Genomic DNA, 26,833 nt, shown 5'->3' on the forward strand with positions numbered 1-26,833 from the left:
AATTGCATTCAGGTATAAAAAGGTAGTGTGTGTGTGTGTGTGTGTGTGTGTGTGTGTGTGTGTGTGTGTGTGTGTGTGTGTGTGTGTGTGAACTGAAATAAAGGTTAAATGTTCTAAATAGTGTTATTACCATTTTTGTGACACTAATGACCGGCACTTAACTCCACTGCTGAAGGTAACTCCCAGGCACAGATTTCAGTTTCAGCAACTTTTTTTTTTTTGCCTAATTTTCAGACACAGATTTAAAACCCATCAAGAACTAGAACTAAATCAAAGAAAATAAGTACAGGTGTAGAATTTGCCTGTCAGGTAACTTTTTCAGGTACTGTTTAGAGAAATAAAATGCAGTATTGTTTGGAGTCATCTGCTAGCAATAAGACACCAAATGACCTGTGATACAGAAAATTTGTTTTTATTTTTTCCCGTATTCATTAAACAGCCGTGTGTCACATAAAGTCTAATTCTTTTTTTAATGCTCTTTTTTTCCCTTTTCCCTTACACCTTGACTAAAATGAATCAAGATGTGTTGTGCAGCTATTTTGCTTGCTTGTGAACTTTGTGTTTTTAAAGATATATTGCATGCGTACATGTTGGAAGCATATATAATCTAATACAATCCAGATTCTTTCCCTTTAAGTCGGTTGTTCTCATAAAACTTTGCGATTTGAGAAGCTGTAAAATCCTTGTGACTGTTTACTGTGGTTTAGCAGCAGGCTTCCTGCGGTCAATTGTGTAGATGCTAGAAAGAATTTCCTAGTTTGCGAGAGAGAGAAAGAAAGAACCGTGCATTAAGTTTCCCAACATATGCATTATACATCTGGTGTCACCACCAGGGCAGTGATTTGACTAGGCTGCAGCAAATGACTTGGATTTACCAGCAGAAGAACAGAGTTTAGCAGTCAGCCGCCAGACACAGTCAAGCAGATATCAAGTATCACTAGAGGTTCCTCGGAACAGACTGTGACTTTTGCAAAAAAAATTTGCATGTGATGTGTGTTTCACGTTTTCAGCAAAGCTCCAGTGCAGCTAGGGTTGAGGTTGGAGGGTGGATATGTGGCAGATGGTTTCCCAGAAAGTGTTGCATAGCCATCAAAGAGTCATGTTTAGGTTTGAAATTCTCCTATGAAAGAAAAATAATGGATGAGTGGATAAAGTTTTGGCACAGGGTGTTGCAGTATGTTTGGAAGTTCATCCAACAGTCAGGACAAAAGTTTATCATGACTTTTTATAAATCTGGCTGGAAAAAGAAAGGAATGGAGACAGTATAGAGACATTTCAAAGAAATGGGACATATTATGCATCATGACTAAAACGAAATGGATTCACAAAAAAAGCTTTCGTCTGCTGCTGTGTCTGTGTGATGCACAGACATACGTGTTTGCTGTTTGTGCTGTAGAAAAAAGGTTTTACTGTTGTTAAACTTGCCAGACTGAGCAGTTATCAAACACTCTTGGCTGGGCACGATCACACTTCCAGTTGTTATATGAGCAGCAGCACTAGACTTGTGCAACAGAACCAGCAACTCCAAATGCTGAACTCCTCCTCCTCGTCATCATCATCGCCGTCGTCTCACAGAGCGCATCTGCTGCAGAGCGTTATGAGTTTACACGGATACACTGAAACTTAGCTTTTTCTCACTGCTCACGGAATATCCTTCAGACATAAATGAAGGATAACTGAGTCAAAGACAACCTCGTTATAACAGTCGCTTTGTCACCGTCGGTTTCCTTTAACCGTGTGCACAATGGGATTGCGCGTGTTTGGCACACCGCTTTACGCATACTCCTGGGTCTATTTACTTGTTTTCATCCTGCAGGCTGCTCAGTCTCAAAGGAATCCGGGAACACAGCAAGGGAATGACCAAAGAGGAGCCCTCCGGCAGACGCTACAGTGGTCACACAACGGCAAGATATTTAGCATTCTAAGCCAAGGGTCTGAGTATCAGCCGGCCAGACGCAGGGGCGCAACGCAGGAGCAAGTGCAAGTGCGACCTGTCACAATCATCCGGGATGCGGACACCCAGAGACAACCGATGGCCCAGCAGCAGCCTCCCCGTCCGGCCTCCAACCCGCAGGGCCAGCGCAGCCTCCCGCTACCGATCCAGAGGCTCGTGAGAGGCCAGGAACACCGCCAGCATCACCAAGCGCGTCCCGGTGAGCGCACAGGGACGCAGAGGAGCCGGAGAGTAAATGATACCCAAGAGCAGGTCGATGTCAGGAGAGAAGACATGATGGTGGGAGACGATCCATACGATCCCTACAAGTCCATTGACACCGATAATCCATATTACAATTACTATGACGTTTACGAGAGACCGAGGGAGAGAGCGAGACCCGGATATGGCACAAGGTATCATCAGTACGGTAAGAATGGGAAAAGTGCCCTTAAGACATTTAAATTAGCAGAAAGATAGTTGTTAAACACAGAGTGGAGCAGGGAACTATATGAATAGCTACTATATCAAAATATTAACATTAAAATATAAGATGGAAGCATGTTTCATATCAAAAACAGTCACTCGAGTAACCAGTTTGTCAATTAGTGCCTCTTTTGCCTCTAAATTTCAGCATTTTTTGCTTTTTATGTGTGAAAATTTTCCTACTTGTTGATCCGTTTTTATTGCATTATAATGGAGATTATGTGTCATCATTATTGTGTATTGTAGGTCTCCCTGATCTGGTTCCTGACCCATACTACATCCAAGCCTCGGCCTACGTCCAGAGAGTCCCGATGTACAACCTGAGATGTGCGGCTGAAGAAAATTGTTTGTCAAGGTAGACTGCTGTCAGGACTGGTCCACGAGGAAAAGAAAAAAGTGAAAGAAAAAAGCGCACCGCTTTTGAGTGTGATTCAGAGAGTTCTCAGCCATAACAACCACTTTAAAGTGTTTGCGGGTGAAAGCTGCCCAGTGGGAGCATGAGATGAGGTAAAATTAACCAAATCCTGCCGCTGATGGTGCAGAGGGGGTGGTGTGGAGGATTTCTGTAAAAGTTTAATCATAGCCTCCTCTGGGAGAGAAAGCCTGAATGGTAAACACATTATTGAAAACTAACCCAAACAACCACTTTGCCTTTTAAAAAAAAATTTCCACCCACCATTTACACATGAACTGGCTCAACTCAGAAGAGGGTATGTAGCAGGGAAAACAAATCTTAGTGACATCACTGTGTCCACCTATAATAGTGTTTTTGGGGGGGTTAAAATCTTTTTATCTTTGTATCCTGTCTACAGTTCCTCCTATAGAGCACGAGACTACGATAGCCGCATGCTGCTGAGGTTTCCTCAGAAAGTCAAGAACCAGGGCACCGCAGACTTCCTCCCCAACAGGCCACGTTACTCCTGGGAGTGGCACAGCTGTCACCAGTGAGTATAATGTCATGCCAGTGCTGTCCACCTCATCGTCACTCAGACAAAGAGTCTCTGTGGCATGTCGTTGCATTAAACTGACACCCCAAACTGACTTTATGCACTCCTTTTTGTCTTCATGAGACAATTGTTAAGGTGTCTGCACTGCAGTTTTTCCAGGTATATGAGGTTTCCATAAACCCAAAGAACCAAAAAAAGAAAAAGACACACATGTATAGAAAAGCTTGAGATGATTGTTTCTCCAGATACTGCAGGGGGGGGAGATGAAAAGTGGTTTGATCCAGAAAATATTCAAATATTAATGAAATTCTCAGAAAAAAAATGGGTGTTTGGATGCATTTACAGTACATCTCAGCTTGACTCTGCATGCTAAATAAGAACATCAGAAACACAGCTGAAATATCAAACATACTGAGTGTATTAATATATAAATACATGAACTTAGGAGGGATTTTTAAAAAGACATTTAAATGAACAAAAAACAGCTCTAAACTCAGTCTGGGAATTCTGCCCTGAGTGTGAAGTGAGAAGCTTTGGAAAGTCACGTCTCAGTCCATCCATCATTCCATTGACACCTCTTCTTCTACTTCCAGGCTGATGTTTATCAAGACTATGATTTAAAGAACAGGGGCGGTGTTTGGACATTAAAAGTGTTTTTCAGGAGATGCTACCAGAATTACTGGTTGTCTGTTGCAGTCTGCAGTTGTGGTATGGCACCCCCTGTTGAACCACAGCTGTGTTACTTTTGGCTGTTTTTATATTTTTGCAGAGATTTGATATCTGGAACAACGTCTCAACACAAGTTTTAGCTGTATCTTTAGGCATTTGAAGAGGAAATCTTCTGTTTTTTCAAGCTCAACATTAAGACACAAAGAGCCTGTCTTTTCAATCTAAATCTAAAGTAGCCTAATTAAACATTTCATTCATTTACATCTGCAAAGTCATTAAAGCTGTATGACGAGGATATTATGCCCAAAAGAAAACCTGCTAGTATTTTTGTCCCATGTTTGAACTTACAGAAATGTGACTGGTGTTTCCAGAAAACCTACCTCAGTCCATAGTTATGCTGTGAAGCAAGCGGTCCTCTGAGCAACTCCCCAAGATGGAGCACTTTTGACAGAGAGCCAGGAAACCATTTATGTAGACTCTATAGATATTTAAAAACCAGATTGCTTTTGTTTCATTGAACGAACTCTTTCTTCCTGATACTGGAGGTAAACCAGATGCTTATTCCTATAACCGTCTACATGAGGAATAAAATATAGTTTTAGTCACTGTGACTTGAAGCCTTTTGACCCAAATGTATTTGACACACTAGTCTGCGTTTATTGGCTCACAAATGAAAACCTTTAAAAACTTCACACTGATGCGAAGTTCACTGAGTTTAATGACTTGTTTCTTCAGTTGCTGTCACTGTGCTGCTGATCCACAGGCACTACCACAGCATGGATGAGTTCAGCCACTACGATCTGCTGGATGCCACCACTCATCGGTCAGTGGCAGAGGGCCACAAGGCCAGCTTCTGCTTGGAGGACACTTCCTGTGACTATGGATACTACAGGCGATATGCCTGCACTTCACATACTCAGGTCTCAGAGATAAGTGCTGTAAATGTAACTGTAAAGGTTGTACCTTACTTTGAAAAGGGTCACATGACAAGATTGCGCATACGTGAAAGGTGTTATACGTGGTGATGCATCCACAGAGGAAGGAGAAAGGTGACCATCAGCACATTTAAGCACTTCAGAGTCTTTCAGGTTCATTGCTTTAAATTTAAAGGTCAGCTTCACTCTTTTGGCTCAGCTGCAGCAATTTAACGCATGAAAGTATTTAAAAATCATAAACTACATGTAAAATATGTACTAGCTACCATGACAACCAACATTACGATTTAAGAAGTCTCATTCTGAAGCCTTAGTTTGAGCCTATTGGGTGTTGCCTTCTTTTCTGAAAACTGTGTGAGGAGTGAGGGGAAGCTACTTTCATGTGCAGTGGTTTAAATGTTCGCCTAACATGTAAAAAATCCCCCATTTGAGTCCATTAATAGACACAAATCCCTTAGGGGTTGCATGAGAAAGTGCATCTGGTGTAAAAATTTGCCAGATCGCTGATGCGCTGCCATCTGCTGTGGCAACATCTTTTAGAGAAGTGTGCAACTGTGAGATCACAAAGTAGCAGCTTGTGCATCATAAGGTAGCTGTGCGCTAAAGCACACCCTGCTTTATTGTCCTCTAGACTTTAATGGAGACCATGTTTTACAAGGTGACCATCATTTTGTATTTAATAAGATCTGAAACTAGCGGCTGAGTCCGTAAACTCCTCACTGAGTTCACTCAGGATACAAATACACATAGGCAGCAACGCTGTCTTCTGTAAAGAGATCGTTCTGTAGACAGAGAAGTCGTCTGCTGCCGTCTTATAAAAATGAATCCAGGTTAAGCTGCTCAGAAAGCGTTGTTTAGCATTTAGTAGAAACACAGCTCAAACATTCATGCTTTATCTGCCAGATGTACAGCTGTTTCCTAACAAGTTCACTGTGTAAACAATTTGTTTTGGCTGCCTCAGTGCCACAGTGTACTAAATTTATCCAGTTAGCTCCTGTTAGAACAAAGTTCGAAAAACTTTGAATTTTGCAACTAGCTGCTACTTTACAAGCTCACTTACTATATACCTCTGTAGAAACCATAGTTTTTATTTTTGACTGGAATTTCATGGATTACTTTTTTGGTGGGAACTTCATTTTTATAGGAAATCACACTAACAATAGATCTGTTATGCTCAAGTATCCCAGTACAACACAATTCAGTTTGAAAAGTGTTTTTTGTAATTCCATGGCAGATTGCATTTATAAGAGACATATCTGTGGGCTCCCAGACTTCAGTACCTCAGCTTCATTTAGATTCTGAAGAATCTGACGTATTATTTGGTTTCTTAAGTGTCTAAAAAGGAAAGTTGGGCTTCATAAATAAGCGCTGCTGTTTTCCCGAGGCTCCTGTGTTTGAGAGAACAGCTTTAGAATTTCCTTTCTGCATGAGCCAGTTCTGATGGTGATTTAATGATTTCCTGTCTCTCCTGATGATTCACCTTCATGACCGTCTGTGGTCAGTTTTCCAGCACGTTGACTAATTTTCCATCAGTTTTTTTTTTTTCGTAATTTTAACTTGTATTTTGGTCTCTCTTCTTGTTGACATTGGATCCAAAATCACCTCCAGGATTAAACCAAAAACGTTCTTTTTATATAATGACGGGAAAAACAGGTTGAAATCAAATACTGTTTTGTTTTTTTGCATGTAAAAGGACATTAAATGATTTAATATAAAGTTTGCTTATACTTTGTTTTATATGGATGCTGTCCAACGCGCAGGGCCTGAGCCCGGGATGTTATGATACCTACAACGCAGACATCGACTGCCAGTGGATTGACATCACAGATGTGAAACCTGGCAACTATGTCCTGAAGGTTTGTTAGAAATACCACAACTTCCTCCCAAAGCACCTTTAAAGGAGTTTCATTTATCAATATTTCTTCTTTTACTAACAGATCTTTAACCATATTGTCCACAGATCAGTGTAAATCCTTACTACCAGGTTCCAGAATCGGACTACAGCAACAATATTGTGCGCTGTGATGTTCGCTACACGGGCAACTATGCCTACGTGTCAGGTTGTCACATGTCAACGTAAGTACGATGTCTGAGGTGACACTTTTAGTCCTAATATTTCTCACTGTCTCCATCGGTTATTGTGTTTTTATTCAGATTTTCACACAGAAACTATTTACGTGTTCACTTTTTTAGATATTAAAGAACGACAGTTATCCACAGCGGCTCAGCGGACACACTGTGTAAATGACAAAGAAGAGGACTGCACATGAAGGCATATAAAGCAACATAGATTTAAAAAAAAAAAAAAAACAGGGTTTTTTTTGTTTTCTTAAGACATGCATTCACTTTAAAATGTAATCACTCCCAGTTTAGGAAAGAACAAGTAGGAATCATCCGATTATTATAGCAGCAGATAAAGTTGAATTTTTCTTTGCTTGTGTGGGAAAAGAAATCTTTGTTTTTTCTCCTTAATGAAAATCTCAGCTTTGTTTTTTTGCTTTCTTTTTTAGAGGGGGGGGGGGGGGGCATTTTTCATAGCTCACTTCTGTTGGATTGTACTGTATGCTTGCCTTTTACTGCCACTTGTTAGAAGAAATAAAATCCATAAAAACATGAGCCTTAAAGAGAAAAATCGCAGCATAAATCATGTATATCACAATGTTATATTGAACCCAGTTGTTTAAAGGAAAATATATTTATATGCAACAGATGAAACTCTCTTTACGCAAGAGCTTTTGTTGAAACTTACTTGAATAAAACTGTAACATTGTATCGAAGTTTTAGGCTGATTATTGTGATCGTGGTGACTTTGTTTCCAACATGTATGTATATGTTATTGTCTTTGATTAAGCCACTGATTCTTTTTTTAAAACTGGATAAAATTTCTGAAAATAGTAAAGAAAAAGCTGATTGTTTTAATGTGTGATGCTAATATAAAGCAGAGAAAAGCAGCACAGAACCACTGCAGCAAAACAGAGACTCTCATTTCCTCACATTTAGTCCCTCTTATTGAAAATTACTGGAAAGATAGATTTCTATTACCTTCCTAGAGTGATGAGCACCCATCAAATACACTCTTGACTGTTTGTAACACAGGCTTTGCATAATAAATTTGTAATGTCAATCTGCAATATCACTACTGAAAACACCGTGATGTCATCAAAGTTGTTTCCTGAGTTGGCAAATTTCCTTCAGTGCGAGGGAAACTTTCCACATGCTACACATCACGTATAACTGGTATCAGTGCCTGATGTCAGTGAAGTCACTCTTTTCACAATGGTATATATATTTCTACGAGCATATATGTTTTCATGAGTTTCATGCACTTGCTGTAACGTTTCCTGGGTGACTCTGTTGTCAACACCATACTAAAGGCTGGTTTAAAAGTACATATTCAATGACACACAATGAAATACGTCTTCATAGATGTTTGAACTGGTTAAAAGTATTGTGTATTTCACTGATAATATCAATCAGTTTATTACTAGTTCATTGAGGTTTGCAGCCATTCCTTTATACTCAGCCCTCTTAAGGTCCCACCACAGCACTGATTCACACATTCAAACGACACATTGATTCTTTTCTTTTTCAGCAATTCTGTTGTAGATTTTCTGCTGTGCTTGTGATCGTTGTCCTGCTGCATGATCCAATTTCAGCCAAGCTGTCAGAGAAATGGCTTCACATTGAACCTTTGGTATAGAGTGTAGTTCATGGTCGACTCAATGTCTGCAAGGTTCCCAAGTCCTGCGGCTGTAAAACAAGCTAAAATCATTACCCCTCTACCACGCTTCAGTTTGTATGAGGTGTTTTGTGCTGATATGCTGTGTTTTATTTCCTCCTGCATGGCGTTGTGCATTATTGCCAAACATCTACACTTTGGTGTCATCTGTCCAAAGGACATTGTTCCCGAAGTTCCAAGGTTCAGGTGCAGCTTTGCAAGGTTTAGCCATGATGCCAACCCTTCAAACAAGCCATACTTGTTCAATCTTTTTCTAATTGTAATATTGTGAGCTTTAACACTTAACATGCTAACTGAGGCTTGTAAAGTAGAGTTGTGTTTTTGCTGTTCTTCCAAGCATTTAAAAGTCTCGAAAAGGATGAGGTTGGAGCTGGAAAAGAGGAAGACCACAGAAAAGATTCGCACATGTAGTGAAGGAGGACATGCAGATTACTGGGGTGTCAGCAGAGGATGGTAGAGATAGGGTGAAATGAATGCAGATGACGGGCTGTGGCAACCCATAAACTGAGCAGTTGAAAGAAGAACAAGAAAATATTTTAACCCAACATTCACACACTTACATATATGGATCGGAGGCAACTCAGAATTCAGTATCTTGCCCAAGGATCCTTTCTCATGTAGATTAAAGAAGCCAGGGCTCAAACCACCATCCAACTAGCAGACAGCCTTCTCTGTCTCCACAAGCACAACAGATGCTAAATTATCAAAATAACAATAAAACCGAAGCCCATGACATTAAAAAATACACAATTTGACACAATGCCACTGCCTGTCGAAGTTAATTAATTAATTAATTGTTTTATAATTAAAAGGAAAGACATTCACGATTAAAAATGACCCCACTGGGCCACCTGAAGGTTAAACTGTCCTCTGTGGCGCTTTCTTCAAGATAATCCTTACAACGGTGTGCCCTCCGGTCCAGCAGGGGGCACCACTGAGATCTCTTTCGTCACATTTGAATTCTGTGATTTTTATCAGCCAAACTGGAGTAATCCACCAGCACTGAGTGAGTGTGTGCGTGTGTGTGTGTGTCTATGTGTTTGTGTGCGCCAGAGGATCAAGATCAAACATCACCTACCTGAAAATCACGCCTCAGTTCGAGTGAAGATGCATCCGGTGCGAGTGTCGATCCCGTCTTTTCGCTCAGAAAACAGCTCGGTGGAGAAAGGATACACGGTGAGCTGCTCCCTAATAAACCCTGTGTGTCTGTGTGTCGCCTGTCCTGCCGCTGTCATCAGATTTAATGTCAACTGTGCCGCTGTCTCTCTCTCTGTTAGATCATAAACTGCAGTCTGCTCGCTTCAAATCAGCACCGAATTCGCACTTTATGGCGCAAATGAGGCACGAAAAGAGGCAAAAGTTACTCTGACTTTAGAATCTGTGTCTAATCAAAGAGGCTCCAGAGTTTTAAACCAGCCCTCCACACCCAGCTGACATCTTGACATCTGTAAATAAATAAATAAATAATAATAACAATAATAGTAGGGAATGAATAAGATAAAGATAAATACTTTAATGAGGTTATAAGTAGCTGAGATATGCTCAGTTTAAAGATATATAGTGTAGGGAGTCCTTGACTGGGAATAAACAAAGGGAAGGATTTAATCCAGGCAGCACTGCTTCACCCTTAAATGTTTTCTTTTGTAAAATATTGTCTAAAATCACTTCCAGTAAAGGCTGCTGTCACTGCAAACATATAAGGGTGGTTTCAGCTTTTTAAAATCAGTCATTTACTAATTTAGAGATCAAACTAATTGTACTGCAGTCTTCTAACATCAGAATCAGTAAGATATATATCTATCTTTTACTCATCTTGTGACTACAACATTTTATCTAAGCACGTCACTCATTTTGCCACTGTTACAGCCCACCTTGACCATAAGTGGGCCAAACCACTGTCAGTGTAAAGAAGTTGGACTGCGGATTTAATACCAATCAATACTAAAAGAAGACCAGTTTCAACAATATATCTCAGTTTTTCTAGACAATAAAGAAATGCTGCTGTAAAAAAAAAAGTAAGAAATCTGTCAGCGCAGATAAATAAATGTGTTCTGGTGGCCCAAAAAATCAACTTTTTCCCCTGCTGTGGACCCATTGTAAAAGAAAATATAAATATATATTAATTTTTATAGTAGATGGTAAGAAAAAACTTTTCTGTAGTTTAATTGTTATTGTTTATTTATTACTTTGGAGTAGAATGAATGGCAGTGGTGGACTTCATCAGTAGGAAACGCTGTAAAATCGATGAAAATACAGTTAAAAGTAGAAAATCCTCCTTTACATTTTCCACAGCTGTGCGGGTCTTTGTGGACCGTGTCAAACACGGGCCTTGTGTTTGACACCCCTGCTCTAAGGAGTCCTATCCCCTTTATTGGGAACCACTGTTCAATTAGGCAACAGTTCCCAGTTTTGTGGTATCATTTTGAGGAAGGCTTTTTTTTCCTGTTTTAATGTCATGATGTTTTATTGCTGGAAGTCATGAGGACCTTAGAGCAGTGCTTTTGAGTTTGACTTCCTGACCTCCAAGATATTGTGTAGTACCACAGAGTTTTCTGAATTCATTTCTCAGTATTCACGCATGGACACTGTGTTCAGGTTTATGAGATGATTATATATTTTATTTAAAATATATTTTTAAATAAGATCCAACACCTGTTTGGATTCTTCCAGCATTTGTTAATAATGATTACTTGTTGGCTTTTCCGTCTTGGATGATGCGGTGTGTGTGTTCACAGCGCTGCCGTCATTTATTGTGAATTTCCTCCTTTGCAAAATGCTGTCCAGAACGGCAGCGTGCGTGCTGTGAATCTCTTACTGAAGGAAGGGAAGTGTAAGGCAGCCTGTTTAGGGATGTTAACAGTAACTCTGACAGATCAATTTGTTTTTTCTGTCACAACAGCCAGATGTTTCCTCTTGTTGTGGAATTAATGCTGACATCGACGTTACTGTCACTGCTGAGTGTATGGGTGGAGCGGAGAAATTTTCAGTCGAATGAGTCACTGAGCTGACTTATCTTTTTTCTTTCAGGTTTTTAAAATTGACGTGTTGATGAACGGCAGACAGCATGCTGTTGAGAAACGCTACAGCGAATTCCACGCTTTGCATAAAATGGTGAGATTCAGCTTTCAGTTCTGATTCTTTTTTTTTTCGCACAATCATTCTTTCCTGTGAGCTAAAAATTTACTAAAGCGTTCAAGTGTTTAACTTCTGCCATTAATGTGTGAAAAACCTACAGATTTTACACATCAACCATGATATTGTAATTTAACTTAACACTGGTTTATGAATCACTCAAACATAAGAACACACCTGCCTGAACTAGTGTTGTGTTTACACATAACAACTTAGCAAAGCAACTAGTTTTAAATCTTTAGGCGCTTAGGAGCCTGTTGCAAAAACACATTCTCCAAAAACACATTCTTTCGTTGAATCTACAAAAAATGCCAATGATACCACAGTTTGACAGGTATGTGATAGATTTTTTTGCACCAACTTGGTGATTCCCAAAGAGCTATTAGCTGAAAACGTGCCATATATATTACCAGAGAGTGCTGGTGCAGTGTGTCCTTAAGAGATTGAGGAAACTGGACAGATAAGGACAAACGAATAAGTGTCAGGCCTTAAAAAAAAACTATCTTGCACAGACGAAGTTGTCCTTAAGAAATAATGAAAAAATTCAGCAAAGAACTGACACAGGAGGTGATGGATGCATCTGGGCCTTCAGCTGATCCAGCTACTGTTCACTGAAGCACCATCAGGAATGGTCTTAGTGGAATGGCAGCTGACAAGAAGCCATGCTTAAGGGAGGAAAACACACAAAGATTATTTATAGGACAGCAGGGCTGGACTAGGACAAAAATTCGGCCCAGGCATTTTGACTAGAGACCGGCCCACCAGGTATTATAGGAAAAGCCATAAAACCTTTGAATGAAAACAAACGCTGTTGTGACAGTGATGTACAGTCTTGTTGGTATATGTATGATCTCTATACATTTTACATCAGATGAAAACTTTGGTTGTAAGATTCAGATAATTATTTAATAAAAGCCAGACATTTTAAATGAGAATAAGAAAGAAAAGTATTTCTTTGTGCCCACCTCTCCCTGTTAATGCTCTACCTGCCCCCCTGGCAAAACTTTGCTAGACCCGCCCCTCCACAGTTACCAGCTGTCAGCTACATAAAAAAGGATCCTGGTGTTATTTGTCTCTCAGAAACAGTTCATAACTTCCCTTCAACTCATTCATGTCACCTAAAAGGTAAACCTGTTTCTCCATCACCTGTTCAGCTCTGATGATTCAGTAACATCAGGACATCTCCTGGTTTCATCTTCATGGTTCCCTCTCACCACATATCCAAACCGACATCATGACCAGCAGCTTTTACAGCTGTGGCTCCAGCAAACATCAGCTGATACTAGAAATTAATATAAATAAATATTTCCTCTTTCTGGCGCAAAGTGACCGATAAACAAACAAGAGAGATGGGAAACGGGTCTCTCCTCCTCCTGCCTCCCCTTTCTCTCATCCACGTGCTGGCCTCTGTGGAAGCTCTGCCATGGCCACCACCAAACACCAGAGTTATTTGTACACATGTGCCAGCATCTGGCCAATCTACCACTTTTCATTTTTTTTATACCGTTACAAAAACAGCAACTAAAAAATCCATATATATATTAGAGATGGACCGATCCGATATTACGTATCGGTATCGGTCCGATACTGACGTAAATTACTGGATCGGATATCGGAGAGAAATAAAAAATGTAATCCGATCCTTTAAATATCAAAAAAGCACCTCACAAAACTTGGCGACATGGCGTAACTCAGCTCATAACCTTAGCACCTCGGAGCAGTTTGCTCACGTGATAGAGGGCTGTGTGTATTTGTAGCCTCGCTACCAATCTGGCATTTCATCTCCGAGGAAGTTATCCCAGAGAGAAGTAAAGCAAGTGTGTAAGTTCATCTCTGAATGTTTGTAAAGCATTCCCACGTTAAGCTTAACATGGAGCAACTGCCTCTTCTTGCTGGTACTTCAATCATGAAACTGATCAATGATCAGCTGATCGGCTTTTCTGACGCGAGTCCGTCTCTCTTGTTTGTTTTTGGCCCACTTCGCACCAGAAAGAGGAAACCAGCAGCTGAACAACAGCAGCACGTTTAAGCTCGATAAGCTGTTGTTAGAATTTATTTAATATTACTTTCTACACCAGGATCTTTTTCTACGCAGCTGACGGCTGGTAACTGTGCAGGGGCGGATTTAGCAAAGTTATGCAGGGGGGCCGATAGGGCATGAACAGGGAAAAGGGGGCACAAAGACATACTTTTCTTTCTTATTCTCATTTAAAACGTCGAGCTTTTAATAAATAGTTATCTGAATCTTACACCCAAAGTTTTAATCTGATGTAAAATATCTAGAAGTCCATTACTGTATATAGTAACTGTTAAGTCTAATATACCCTAGTAAACTATACTACTTTTTCCTTTGGGAAGATACCATCTGTGCAGTCTGCAATTCTGTTGAAGAAAGATGTTGAATCTATTTAATTATTCTTGAAAAATAATTTATTTCTGTGCATTTTTTTTCACACTGCATCAAATTAAAGTTGATTATGTCGATTAAGCATCAGGAGGTGGGGGGTGGTTCCCTATTTTTTTTTTGCTGGGAGTTTGCAACCCTATTAGTTAGCAGAAATATTAAGCAACCTAAGTACTCTTTAAAATACCAGAATAGGAAGGATTGAGCAGGTTTAAGTTTATTAGATTGATCAGTGTTGCTGAACTATGAAATATTTTGGGTGCAGTGTATTTTTTACATACAGGTATAACAGAATAGCTTTAGTGTTGTTGTTTATTTAAACTTGAGTATGAACTTATACAAAATGCAGCAATATATTAAAAAAACAGTTTTATTGATTAAAAAACACACTATCGGATTCAAACACACAGTCCATTGTCTCAGCAATGTCATTCCCTACATTAATAGCAACAGTTATTGTGCTGTGTTGTTTTCCAAACCTGACGGATGTTTGGAAAGAACAGACACTTTTTCAAATTGTTTTTTACTTATTAATTTATAAACATTTAAAGAATCTTTGATAAAATACACAATTCAGATAGTCATAGGCTATTTTTAAATGACTAATAATTACTTTATCATAGTAATAACCACACTATGGTCCCACTGTTTTGTTGGTGATTGTTCTATAATATCAGTAATCCAAAAAAGACATTTTTAAGGATTTTATTTTAAATTACTAAATATTTTCAGTTTTAAAATAACATGAAAAAGTCTAGCCACAAGTTTTCCCTTAACAAGTTGACTTCAGCTCTGCCTTTATCTACAAACGATCAGAGGCTGATAAACCGCAATAAGCCCGGGAAACACCCAAAAACGGTTGCATTTGCAACTGCAAGGAGAGTAAGGAGTTGCAGAGAGGGCATAACATACAAAAGTTTATTAGCTGAAATGTTCCAAATCAGTTAACTATGAACAGCTTCTCAGAGCTAAACGTTTGTTCTTCTGTTTTCGGTGTGGTTTGTTTGGTGACCCCAAAAATATTTTGGCATTTTGAGTAATTTAAAATATGTGAAATCAATTAAATAAATGTCTAAACATCCGGCTTAAGTGCTTTTGCATAAAGAAATGTTATACTAGCACTTTTGTTGAGCAAAATCCTCTGCAAAGGTAAATTTGTTAGGTGAGAGAGGGTATGTAGAAGGTCTTCTTATTTTTATTTCATTGAATGAGTTGACACTGCGTCAGACAGGAACTCTGTGAGAATAACTTTGAAGCAACTGTACACATTTGTGTAACACTTTTAAATCCCTCCAGCTGAAGAAGACCATAAAGCCACCCGAGATCCCCTCGAAGCATGTGAGAAACTGGGTTCCCAAGGTCCTGGAGCAGAGGAGACATGGCTTGGAGCTTTACCTGCAGGTATTTGGACTCACATTCCCTCCACTTGTCAGGGCTGTTTGTCTCAGATATAAAGAAGTTAAATGGATTCAAACTCGCCTCTAGAGTGCTTCGTTTTGGTGCTTCGTACACACTGAAATTTGCTTTTGTTCTGTTAGACTATAATTATGGAAAACGAGGTCCTTCCAAAGATATTCCTGGATTTCCTGAACATCCGCCATTTTCCTTCAGTGCCAAAAACAGAAAGTTGTGGGTGAGTGTAAACTGCTGGTTTACTTTAGAATAAAAGACCAGTTTGTGGCGTTTGCGCTTGTTCCCAGGGTCGTGAAGGGTTATGTGGCATAACTTTTATTTTTCTTCTTTAAGGTCGTTTGATACAGAATCACTGGAGTCGAGGTGAGTCGTTTTTTCCCTCCCATAGGTCACGTTCTTAATCTGCACTTTAACCAGTTAAAACATAAGTAACTATTTGCTCTACACTTGAACTTCACTCAGATTGATTGGCACAGACCTCCTGATTTCTCCTTCTTCCTCTCTTTTAGTAAACTTTCACATCAGCCGGTCATGCTGTTTCTGAGAGACCCCTACCTGCTGCCGGCTGGACACGGTGTGTTCAGGCCGCTTGCACATAACATCTTAAAAGGCTTTCCTTTCTTCTCCATTTAAAATGTACTCATTCTTTATTTGACCTATTTTTCTTTCTTCTTCGCCTTTTCAGATGAATTTTCTAACGTTGTGATCGAAGGCGTGGTGCACGGAGTTTACTACCCAGATCTTCAGCCAAGGTAGAGCCTCCAAGCCGAATCTGAGGGGACGTCACTACAAACGGGATGCTTCTTTTTTTTTTCTGCACCATTTTAGGTGTGCTTCATGAAGAACATAACACGTTAGGACACACTGAGCCCTTCACATCTTCCAAAGCAAATAACAAGAGTCCATTCTTTTATTTTTGTAAGAAAGGATGCCAGGACTCAGCACATTTTAAAGCATAAACACTATATTATCCGTTTTCCACTAACAAACTCTCCACTGTAAAAATGAAGTGAAACTGTTTGACTGGTTACTAGGATGTGTTCAAGCACAGAGGCGTATTTTCAGAAAAAATAGAGCTCGATACATTGTAACTAACTTTATTTTGTAAAAAAACATAACCAGCAAAATTAACAGGGAGGATCAACTGGAATTAGAAATGTGAGGCTCATAAGAGCAACAGACCTGATTGTATTCTTTTTTTGGTTTGTTTTAGTCACCCTACAGTGTATTCTGAATGACTCTTGCACTCTCATGAACTGAAAAAGGGTTAGTGTGCCAGACGCACAGCAGCATTTCTGGCATCTAAAGCACAGGGTTAGACTGAGGAGATTGATGGATCATGGCCTGCAAACAGGGAGGTGCCCTTCTCTAATTTATCTCCAGTGATGTGGTGTTTCTGTTTATTTCGAGCTGCCAAAAGGAGCCTGCTGTGGGAGTGCAGTGGGTGAATTTTGTTTTTTTTAGGGACTGAAGAGGGTGTTTTTGCGTTTTGGTGGAGCCGACAGCGAGACGTTAGGGTGGAAATGATTGACTTTTTAAACAGACTCTGGCTGTGATATTGACGTCTTTCATGAAGTCTGTGAGAAGTACTGTAGTGTTGATATTCGTGCTAGTGAGCTCGCTATGATGAAGCGACAAAGATTGAAATATGTGCCACAGCTGACTAGTAGATGCAGATGGGAACGGTGCAATTACTTTGGCTTCACTTGCATTTTCCGTTCCCTCAGCAGATCTTCCCACATTAAAAAAAAAAAAAAACAAAAGAAAAAAAACAGGGAATCTCAGCCTTTTGAAATTAAGGGTTTGCTCTGTCGTCATCTTAAACGCACACCACCGACTTAGATGATAAGAGAGCCTCTAGTTCTCAACCCAGCAGAGAAAAAAATAAGAAATGTGTGTAAAAGCTGTAGGTACACGTAGATTTCTCACTTACTGTTTGTGCATGACTTTGCAGATCGTGTTCATTTGTTTTATGGGAACAATTTGTGACCCGTCTCTAACACTAACGCACTCGTATTAATGTTTAAATCACAAATATAATCAAGGGTCAGTTAAGTTGTGGTAACTGGTAACTGGAAGCATAGTTGGCGCCGCCGTGTAAAAGGGATGCAGAGTGTTTCATTTTACAGACAGATGGTGATTTAGCAGACTTACAGCCAGTAAAATAACAGTGCAATATGATATGAAACACAAAACTTTGTCTTTATCTTGCTGCCTGGAATTTATTTAAACTTTAAAATCTAACACCCTTCGATGACTGGTAGCTTTTGATGAAACTTTGTCACTGGACACTCTTCGGACAGCAATTAATAACCTAATAATTTTTTGGTTTCTTTTAACGTGACTGGACCTCCACTACACATTTATAGCCAAACAGTGAATAATGAAGAGATTGTGATTGTGTGTCTTAGCAAATCATTGCCTGGAAATCCATGTTGTAGATTTATATGTATTTATATTGTGTGCCGTGTGTCATTCTGTGCCATAATGCCAGCCTACAGTGAACACTGGACGTCTGCTGTAGCACTTTATGAAGAGTAATGTGTACAATACTGACACCAATAAAAGGAAAAAGAATTCCCTATTTTCCGCAAGCTTGTCGTAAGACTTATTTCAATATCAAAATTTATTTTCATCAATAGATCTCCATAAGAAAAATGACAGAAAATACTTGCATCGTACCATAACTGGTTAGAACGTTAAACTGACTGAAGTATCATGAATATTTGTAAACGTAATTTATCTCAAATTGTTCTAATCTAGTTGGAGCTGGCAGATGAACAGAAGAGGAAGATTAGCTTTTGACCACAAGGATCCTGTTCACTGAGATCTGTCCCTTTGAAACATAAAACCCTTCCTCCTTCAGTCACATGCTTCCACCTGCTTCACTTCTGTCATTCAAAACAGCATTAGCATTTTTGCACACACACATATGCTCCTCTAGCAAATAATGCCTGCTGTCTGTTTAAGCGCACTTATTTTTAAGAACAACCCTTTTTTTTTTTTTAAACGGTCATCAACAAAAGCTCTAACCATGTAGTGACTTTACATTTGGACATAATCTGAAATGTTTCAGAAGTGAAAACGGAAAAAAAAAGCGCTGTGATCTCCGGGCAGTGATGTCCCAGTGTAGTAACAGTCCAGTAGTAATAGCGCGGACACACACACTCACTCACATTGATGGGAATGTGTGATTCAGCACCTACAGGCAGTTCACCGAGTATTTTTTTTGGCCTCAGTGGCATTAAAGTTCTGCATGACCGACTTCATCTTTGAGCCGTTCGTCTTGACTGGCTTCTGCTTGAGGTTCCTTCATGTTGGCGTAGGCAACTTCCCTCGTCAGCTGCTCGAGCGGAGGCAGACCCACCGCCAGGTTTCTCATTGCAATGGCTGTCATCAAGATTCTGGAAGACAAATGTGCAGAGTTCGCGTGTTTGTTTAGTTGGTTTTTCTACACTTTGTCTGCATCTGTGCGTTCTCAGAGAGCTCAGCACTCACCCTCTGCGTATTGTGTAATACTTCTTCACAGCAAAGCGCTGCAGTCGCTCCAGCATGCTGGCCTCCCTGCGTTTCTTAACTAACTTCATCCGTCGCTGCCTCTTCAGGAACAGTCGCACAATCGGGTCAGTGGCGTTGACCTCTGAACCCTCGTCATCATCTGCAGCCATGAGAGGCTGCAGCTCGGGAGGAAGTGGCTCAGTTTCTGTGGGGTGAGACGGACTCAAGTAAAGCAGGCACACCAGGGGAGAGCTGAATGGGATTTTTAGTGACATGCAGATCAGCCACCGACAGCTGAATGGAAATATATTGATTGTTTCATTAAAATGTAAAGTCACCTCGACTTTGTTATACACCACCAGGCTAAGCACACACCCCCACCCCACGAGTAGCATCATAAACTTTTATATATCTACTGTATTGTTTACAGTGTTGTCCTTCTTTACTGCATTTGTTTTGTTTATGTATTGCTACATCCTTAATGAGCTAGAGAGGCCAGTTTGAGATAGTTTGGACATGAGAAGCTGTCAGGCACGAGGAACAGAGGAGTGTGAAGTGAAGGAGGAAATGCAGAGGAGGAGGCAGATGATCTGCTATAGCGACCTCTAAAGGGAGCAGCTGAAAAAAAAAAAGAAGGCCTCCAGCACGTACAGACATCTGCGGTTGTAACTGGAGTAACAACTTTTGAAAGTATTCCAGCAGGAAGTTGTGTGCCTCGCCACAATTCAAAAACTACTCTGAAACGGCTCAGGGATCTAAGGGAACAACTTTAACTTGTGCCTCCAAATTCCAAAGATCTAAACCCAATTGAGCATCCATGGAAAGAAAGGGGAGAACAAAAGCAAGCCACAACCTAAAGAATCCTCTGCCCTGTTTTGTGGGTACATGGGTAACCTGCACAGCACTGAGCATGTAGGTTTTCAGATCTTTTTCAGGAACCTTACCACTATTCTGTAACCCCCTAAAATAATCCACTAAAAGCTAAGCAATGTGTTATTTTTGAAAGCATCTTCACCTGTTCCATTGCGAACACGCTCCTGGATTTCATACAGCTTGGTGAAGTTCTTCTGTAGTGCCGCCTCTGTGGTGTTTACATAGACGTACATGTAGCAAGAGGGGCCCTCGGACACTGTGTACACCTTATGATAAGCCCCGGCAGCTACCTACACAAAGCCACAGTAAGTTAAGTACTAAAACAAGATAAAGAGTAAAGCATGAACAGTGACAATGGTGAGCAGCTGTACCTTTATCTGCTCACCGGGCTGCAGAGTGTAGTTCTTCTTCTCCTCCACTATCTCTACATTCACCTGGCCCTGCAACACCTGGATGCTGGTGTTGCCCAAATCTTCACTTACAAAGTTTTCCAAGTGGAGACCTAAAAAGGGAAGATAACAATAACACATAATGAGGAACAAAACAACATACATACATGGCTTTTTCATCCAAAAGAGAAATTGTAAAAGTGAGGTTTGTAACCTGGGAAATCTGCAATGAAGACGATTTCGGTCTGATTGTCCAAACTTCCCTCGATCTCCTGGAACTTGGTCCTCCAAGGCGAGAGGTCCACCAGCAGAGGCATGAGCCATTTGTTTGGTTTGAAAGGTGACCATTCAGCACTCACAATGTCCACACGAGGATCAAAGATCCTTAGAAAAGCATCCAGAGTAGATTTAAACCTCACCCTTTTACAATTCTGACAGAAGGCTAAAAAACAAAAAGCTCTCGTACCTTTGCTGGAAGCGTTCATTGATGGACACCCAGATGTCAAAGTAGATTTCAGGATCGGAGATGTTATAACGAGGCAGGTACTGATGGAGGCATGTAGCATACTGCTTCAGCATGTCTCCGTGGTCCTTCCAGCGACGGCTCTGTGTGAACACCTACAGCAGGCAGATTGTGAATTGGAAGAGCAAGAATTTAGGAAAGACTACAATCTAAAAAGGTCAAGGAAAAGCAGTTTTGTTTATTAAAGAAACATCCATATACAGATGGAGACACTGTCGGGTGAAATTAAAGGAATTCCAAACATCACAGATTACAGTTATAACTAATGCATAACATTAATAATAACAATATAGTCAAAGCACTTCTATAAGCACTAATTTTTGTTTTGTTTTGGTTTTTTTTTTAGCTCAGATAGCAAACGTTATCGAGTCTGACAGTGTTTCCCCTGTAACTCACCCCTGGGTTCAGATATCCAGTTTCACCCGTTTTCCTGTCTTTGTAGGTGATTTTAACGTGCTGATGGCTGCGAGAGTGAACCATCATGTCCCACGAATATCCGTACAGGCCATTAGTCCAGTTGTTATAACCCTTGACAAAAAAAAGAAGTTTAAGTAAAGTCATAAATCACATCACCATTTTCACACTTTCAATTCACCACTGAGTGTAGTGGGGACTTGTTGATGAGTAAGCTTTCAGCTCTCTGTTGACAACAGACGTCAGAGCTGCTCTTTGCTGTTGACTCTGATTGAGCAACCATTGGTCTCAGCAGATAACTCAACGAGGGCTTCATGGATGAATGTGTTATCTGTACAAGCATTTCAAAACAAAGATCTTAGTACCTGTGTGATGAAGTGAGAGTAGGGCAAGAAGAACTGTTCCATTAAGTAAAGAACAGTAAAAATGGCTCCCAGCTTGTGTTTTAGTCTCAATTTGGATGATTTGGCAGCAGCTGGGGTTTGTCTTTGCTGAGTGCCACTGCCTTGGATTTCTTCGTAAACACAGGAAGGGCTGGGCTGGGACCCCGGTGAAGTGAGGGGCAGGACTGGCCTGAGGAATGATGGGAAATGGGCAAAAAAAATTCTTGGCCAGTCAGGGTAGCAGAAGAGAGGACTGGTGGCCAGCATTGCGTAGGGAAACATCCCTGTGGAGGATTAAGACGAAGGTAAAATGACAGCACAGAATTAAAAGTATTCCTTTAAAAAAAGAATAACTCACCAATGCTGAAGAGCTGCGAGTTCATACAGTGGAAGTAGCTGACAAAGAAAAATGCGTAAGGCCGAGTAACGTCAAAAAACAGCAGATAGCCAGCGGTCAAATCCAAAATGAGACCGCCTCCGTGCACCACCAACAGGCTTACTAACTCCACAGGAAGAATCAGTCTGATAAAGGAGGGGAAGGCATGATCAGAAACAAATTACTGGGATAATCACAGTTAAAGGCTTCAAAAAATACCTACTTGAAGGGGTCAAACAGCCAATGGTGAGCCAGGTATGACATTGAGTATCCTTCCACCCAATCAGCATCCAACTTCTTCACTCCAGCAATGAAGTATACTATAAATATCTTTGAGGAACAGCAGAGACGTCATTAGGTGACTTATGAATCCATAAGCTGAAAAACACGTATCATATGAATGAGCTAAATAAACAAACCTGAGCTCGCAGCAGTGTGTAATTCCACAGAGGCACATGAGCATTTCTTATAGAGGGTCTCCGCAGTCCATCGATAGACCTACAAAAACACACACACGGACATCAATGAAAGAAACAAACAAGCACAAACACACTCAAGTAGATTACTAAACATCACCGTACCAGTATCTGTTGCCATCCATGAGTGTGAGCTGAAATCCAATGAGGCCATAGAGGTAGGAGTGATTGTTCCAGGCGGTTTTGTCCAGGAAGAAGATGTACCAGTACATGGAGAGGAACATGAGGCAGGAGAGGCGGTAGAAGCAGCCGAGCATGATGCCCGAAGCACCTTAAGTCAAAAACAACAACCACAAAAATAAATAGATTCTTATCGTTAATGAGTCTGTTTTTACACATAAATAGTATCTCGTTAACTATCCTGACTCTATGGAAGCTTGTTTCCACCACTGAAAACAAAAAAGCTTTTCATATCAGGTTATTTACTCAAAGTTTGAGTCAGTAAGTCAAGATTTCTGAGATAATAAGCTAAAATGTTGACTCATGGATGGCAAAATACTTTATTTTTCCAGTGGTGGAAACAAACTTTAAAACAACTCAGCTTGTGAAGACTTTTTTTAAAAGGGAACTTTTGAATTCACAGTGAAGCCATTGCAATTAACTTTGTTGTAAAGCGACATTTTAAATGGAAATGATTAGTTTAACTAGGCATCAAGGGTATAAAGATGCTAGTGTTGCATTATGGGAAATGTAGGGCCCAGCTTCTTTTTTTTAAACGGTAACTTTTGGCTTTTTACCAGACTGACCCACCGCTCAGTGACATCACAAGCAAACAGTGGATCGGACTGAATAACCGAGGGACACTGCAAGAGGCAACTTGTTAATGTCACAGTGTCGTGACTTTATCAAGACACTAATCATTAATAAAAGTCGTAAGTACAAAAGTGCATTAATGAAAAGTAATTTTATAAAAGTAAAAAGTTGTCAACACCACGTGTATACCCCGCTTTATCTTTCTTTGACTCTAATGGGATCATTCATCACTAAAAGAATATTATGTTGTATTTAGTAACTTAGTTACTTAAACTTATTTCTAAGTTATTAAATGGTTAAAAGCAGCAATGGCTGATGTTTTCTGATTTTCAGGATCTCATAACAGCAAAAACCCAAAAGATGCTCAACTCTGAGGGTGAGTGGTCGGGGTGCATGCTACGCAAATCTGGCCTCTAGTTTCATTCCTTTACTATCTCTCTCTCTGCAGCTTGTATCCAAACTCCTGGGTCCAAAAGAAACAGCCAACATTGAGCGACTACTCTGGGGGGAAAGAGGTCCAATTTTATAGAAATCTATGCAAAATTGCTCTTCCGCTCATTTAATCTAATAACTAGTAAACACTTTTAAACTTGTTGGTTATAGTGAAAAACATGTATAACTTTAATAAGGCTGATGTGTCCTAGCTTTGTATCTGCTGTCTGTTTGCTTTCTTGCTCAATCTTTAGTGAGCTCTACCTTTTCATTGATTTAAAACTTGCAAGAGTCGGCTGGCTTGGGGAGTAAAAATGTAAGTGGAAAAATGCAGGTATGTGTTTCCCACAGAGAGCACTTCCTATTTAAAAAAAGAGAGAGAGAGACTGCATCCACTCAGACTCAAAAACAGGTGTTCTCTCAAGTCGGGAATAAACCTGGAAACACTGAGCCTGACCCACCAAGGAACATCACCACGTACACCAGGTACATCCAGTCCAGCGGCAAGGGCTGTAAGAAGTTGAAGAGAGGAAAGCGACACACGGGGGCCCCATCTAGGTACTTGTAGTCCAGGTTACTGAGGCCACGTTCCTGTGTGATGTCTATGACCATCAGCAAACCTGCACAAAGTATCAAAAGCATCACAGCAGGTCTGAGACAGTCAGTATACCCAGCAGGCAGATTGTACAGGTGTGATTAGTTTACCAAACAAGCAGCGGAAGATGCCCAGAGATGCAGGATCCGTGGGGCGGTTCAGGAGAGCCACAAAGCTGTGCCAGGAAGTCAGGTCCTCCTTCTTGAAGCCAAATATTTCCTCCATCTTGCTTCTGGTGGGCGTTTGTTCACGTTTGGGAGCTGTGTGCTGGTCCTTTGCAGTTTCATCATCTCCCTCACGGCGCACAAAAGCGCCTGCAGGGCACAAATTGGAGTTTTTATGTACTAAACACAAAGTGAATTAACTCACTCACGCAGAGTCCCTGCGTGAGTTACAAACCTTCCAGCTCTCATTTAAACACTGAACACGACTCAGGCTTAGACGTTGTTTGCTACATGTTGGTCTAACTGGTTATTACGTTATTACATAAACAACAACCCCGCACGATGTGCCACTGCAACAATAACCTCACCTGCCGTAGCGTCTCTCGCCTCCATGTTAGAAAAATGCCGGGTTCTGGTTCGGGACAGGGGGGAGGAGGGTCTCTCTGCTCTCCCTGACCCAGGTGCGGGAGTTTTGTGCGGTCACGGACAAAGTTTACGTGTCACAGCTCCACACACAGTAGTGTGTCAGGCGGACAGGAGGAGCAGGAGGAGAGGAGGAGGATGGGACAGGAGCGATTGGAATGTTGTGAAAGAGGTGCTTTTCGTCTATTGGCTGATTCCCACTCTGGCCCCACCCACCAGAGGGCGTTTCTTAGACGTCACATCCTGGTTGAGACTCAAGAATTTCGACGTCCCTGAATTAGGTCAAATCTTGCTGTAGTACGTGACCGAGCCGAGCTACCTGAAAATGAGAAAACTCGGCGGTTACGTGTGTTAATGAAGTTACAAATTATAACATTTTCATGTTCTAATCTTTGCAAGGTACTCAATTAGTTATTTAATTTTAAATGTTAATGGGGGAGGGGGCAGTTCAATATGGTCTAATGTTATTTATATAGTATGTTAGAATTTTTATAAAGTGTCAAACAAGAGTCTACTCACCGGTTTCTCCATATAATGTAATCATCCAATCACTAAATCAACTAAATGTATTTATCCAGGCAGACATGGTCAAGACCTGCTGAAGTTCAAAATGAGCATAAGAATGGACAAAAGATGATTCAAGTGACTGGTTATTTCAGAGACTGCTAGATTACTGGGCTTTTGCCACACAACTCTAGGGTTTACAGAGGATGGTCTGAAAATGAGAAAATATTCCACGAGCTGCAGTTCACTGGGTAAAAATGCTCTTGATGAAAGAGGTCAGAGGAGAACGGCCAGACTGCTTTGTTAGGAAAGCAACAGTAAGAGAAATAACAATTTGTTACATCAAAGGGGTGCAGAAGAGCATGTCTGAATGCACAATATGTCAAACCTTTAAGCAGATGGGTTACAGCAGCAAAAGAGCACACCAGGAGCCACTGCTGTCAGCTAAGAATGAGCCTCATTCTTAGCTGAAGCTAAAATTCAAATGGGCTTGTCAAAAATTAACAAGAGTGGATTGGGAAGACATTGCCTGCTCAGATTACTCTAAAATATGTGTACATGTGGATATTTTCATTTTGGGATGTGGCACCAATCCACATCCCAGAGTCTGGACTTGGGCCACTTCTCCAGAAATGTGGGCATTGTGGTGAAGCGAAAGCTGAACATGAAAGCAAAACCATCTATTTACTCTGGGGCAGAGTAAATAGATGTCTGTCCCCTGTGATGGACAGACAGGCAGGACTAACTTTGGGTTGTGGTGGAACAATAAATTCTCATTATGGATGTGCAGTCAACATTTCTGCACCAACTGTTTGATGCTATCATACCGATATAGACTAAATTATCTTGGGAATGTTTCCAGCACCTTATTGAATCTGTGCTGTCAAGCATTAAGACAGTTCTTAAAGCAAAAGGGGGTCCAGCCATTGACTGAAGAGGCCCGTGGCTTTATATTGTAGAGCTAAGTAGAAAGAGGGAGCTGCTGGTGATGGTGGGGAGAAGGAAGATATCTCTGGCAGACCCAAGCTTGGGGAGGGAGAGGCATCTCATCAAAGTGGAAAGCTAAGACAAGGGAAGACACCCCTGTAATTGTGCTTGCATTTTGTGCACTGGATCGCTTTAAATTCAAGTTCATCTAGGAAGGCCGTTCATCATAATCAATTCCATAAAACCTTATAGAAAGTTTTTATTTAAAAGTACTGTTAAGATAAACTTGTGTATGTAAATTTATCTCAGTATATTTAACACGTAATTTAGAACATGTAAATTACACGTAATAACACATTACACATCTTCCAGGAAACTGTATTCTGCTACACATAATAATAACTGCATTTGAAATGATTAAATCACAACGCGTCACTATTTCATT

At 40.5% G+C, this 26,833-nt stretch overlaps 3 protein-coding genes across 3 annotated transcripts; 2 read left to right on the forward strand and 1 right to left on the reverse strand.

The window, feature by feature from the left end:
- Window positions 1-1,420: 1,420 nt before the first annotated feature.
- On the forward strand, window positions 1,421-8,902 carry loxa (lysyl oxidase a). The gene is made up of 7 exons (XM_085166645.1): window positions 1,421-2,363; window positions 2,666-2,774; window positions 3,232-3,363; window positions 4,799-4,955; window positions 6,731-6,826; window positions 6,931-7,046; window positions 7,164-8,902. The coding sequence occupies exons 1-7, from the start codon at window positions 1,745-1,747 to the stop codon at window positions 7,168-7,170; spliced, it is 1,236 nt and encodes a 411-aa protein (XP_085022771.1). The 5' UTR covers window positions 1,421-1,744; the 3' UTR covers window positions 7,171-8,902.
- Window positions 8,903-9,660: 758 nt separating this feature from the next.
- snx24 (sorting nexin 24) lies at window positions 9,661-24,396 on the forward strand. Its single transcript, XM_085166646.1, has 7 exons — window positions 9,661-9,885; window positions 11,737-11,820; window positions 15,542-15,646; window positions 15,784-15,878; window positions 15,992-16,021; window positions 16,168-16,232; window positions 16,344-24,396. The coding sequence occupies exons 1-7, from the start codon at window positions 9,817-9,819 to the stop codon at window positions 16,412-16,414; spliced, it is 519 nt and encodes a 172-aa protein (XP_085022772.1). The 5' UTR covers window positions 9,661-9,816; the 3' UTR covers window positions 16,415-24,396.
- ggcx (gamma-glutamyl carboxylase) lies at window positions 18,267-25,106 on the reverse strand. Its single transcript, XM_085166644.1, has 15 exons — window positions 24,903-25,106; window positions 24,481-24,684; window positions 24,237-24,395; window positions 22,696-22,861; window positions 22,534-22,612; window positions 22,338-22,444; window positions 22,097-22,260; window positions 21,721-22,022; window positions 21,338-21,469; window positions 20,885-21,036; window positions 20,633-20,802; window positions 20,401-20,531; window positions 20,172-20,319; window positions 19,157-19,361; window positions 18,267-19,062 (listed from the first exon to the last, which is right to left on the reverse strand). Exons 1-15 carry the CDS (start codon window positions 24,925-24,927, stop codon window positions 18,903-18,905), a joined length of 2,304 nt encoding a protein of 767 aa, XP_085022770.1. The 5' UTR covers window positions 24,928-25,106; the 3' UTR covers window positions 18,267-18,902.
- Between the last annotated feature and the right edge of the window lie 1,727 nt (window positions 25,107-26,833).

This window comes from Neolamprologus multifasciatus, chromosome 7 (assembly GCF_963576455.1).
Source record: "Neolamprologus multifasciatus chromosome 7, fNeoMul1.2, whole genome shotgun sequence".
Taxonomy (NCBI): domain Eukaryota; kingdom Metazoa; phylum Chordata; class Actinopteri; order Cichliformes; family Cichlidae; genus Neolamprologus; species Neolamprologus multifasciatus.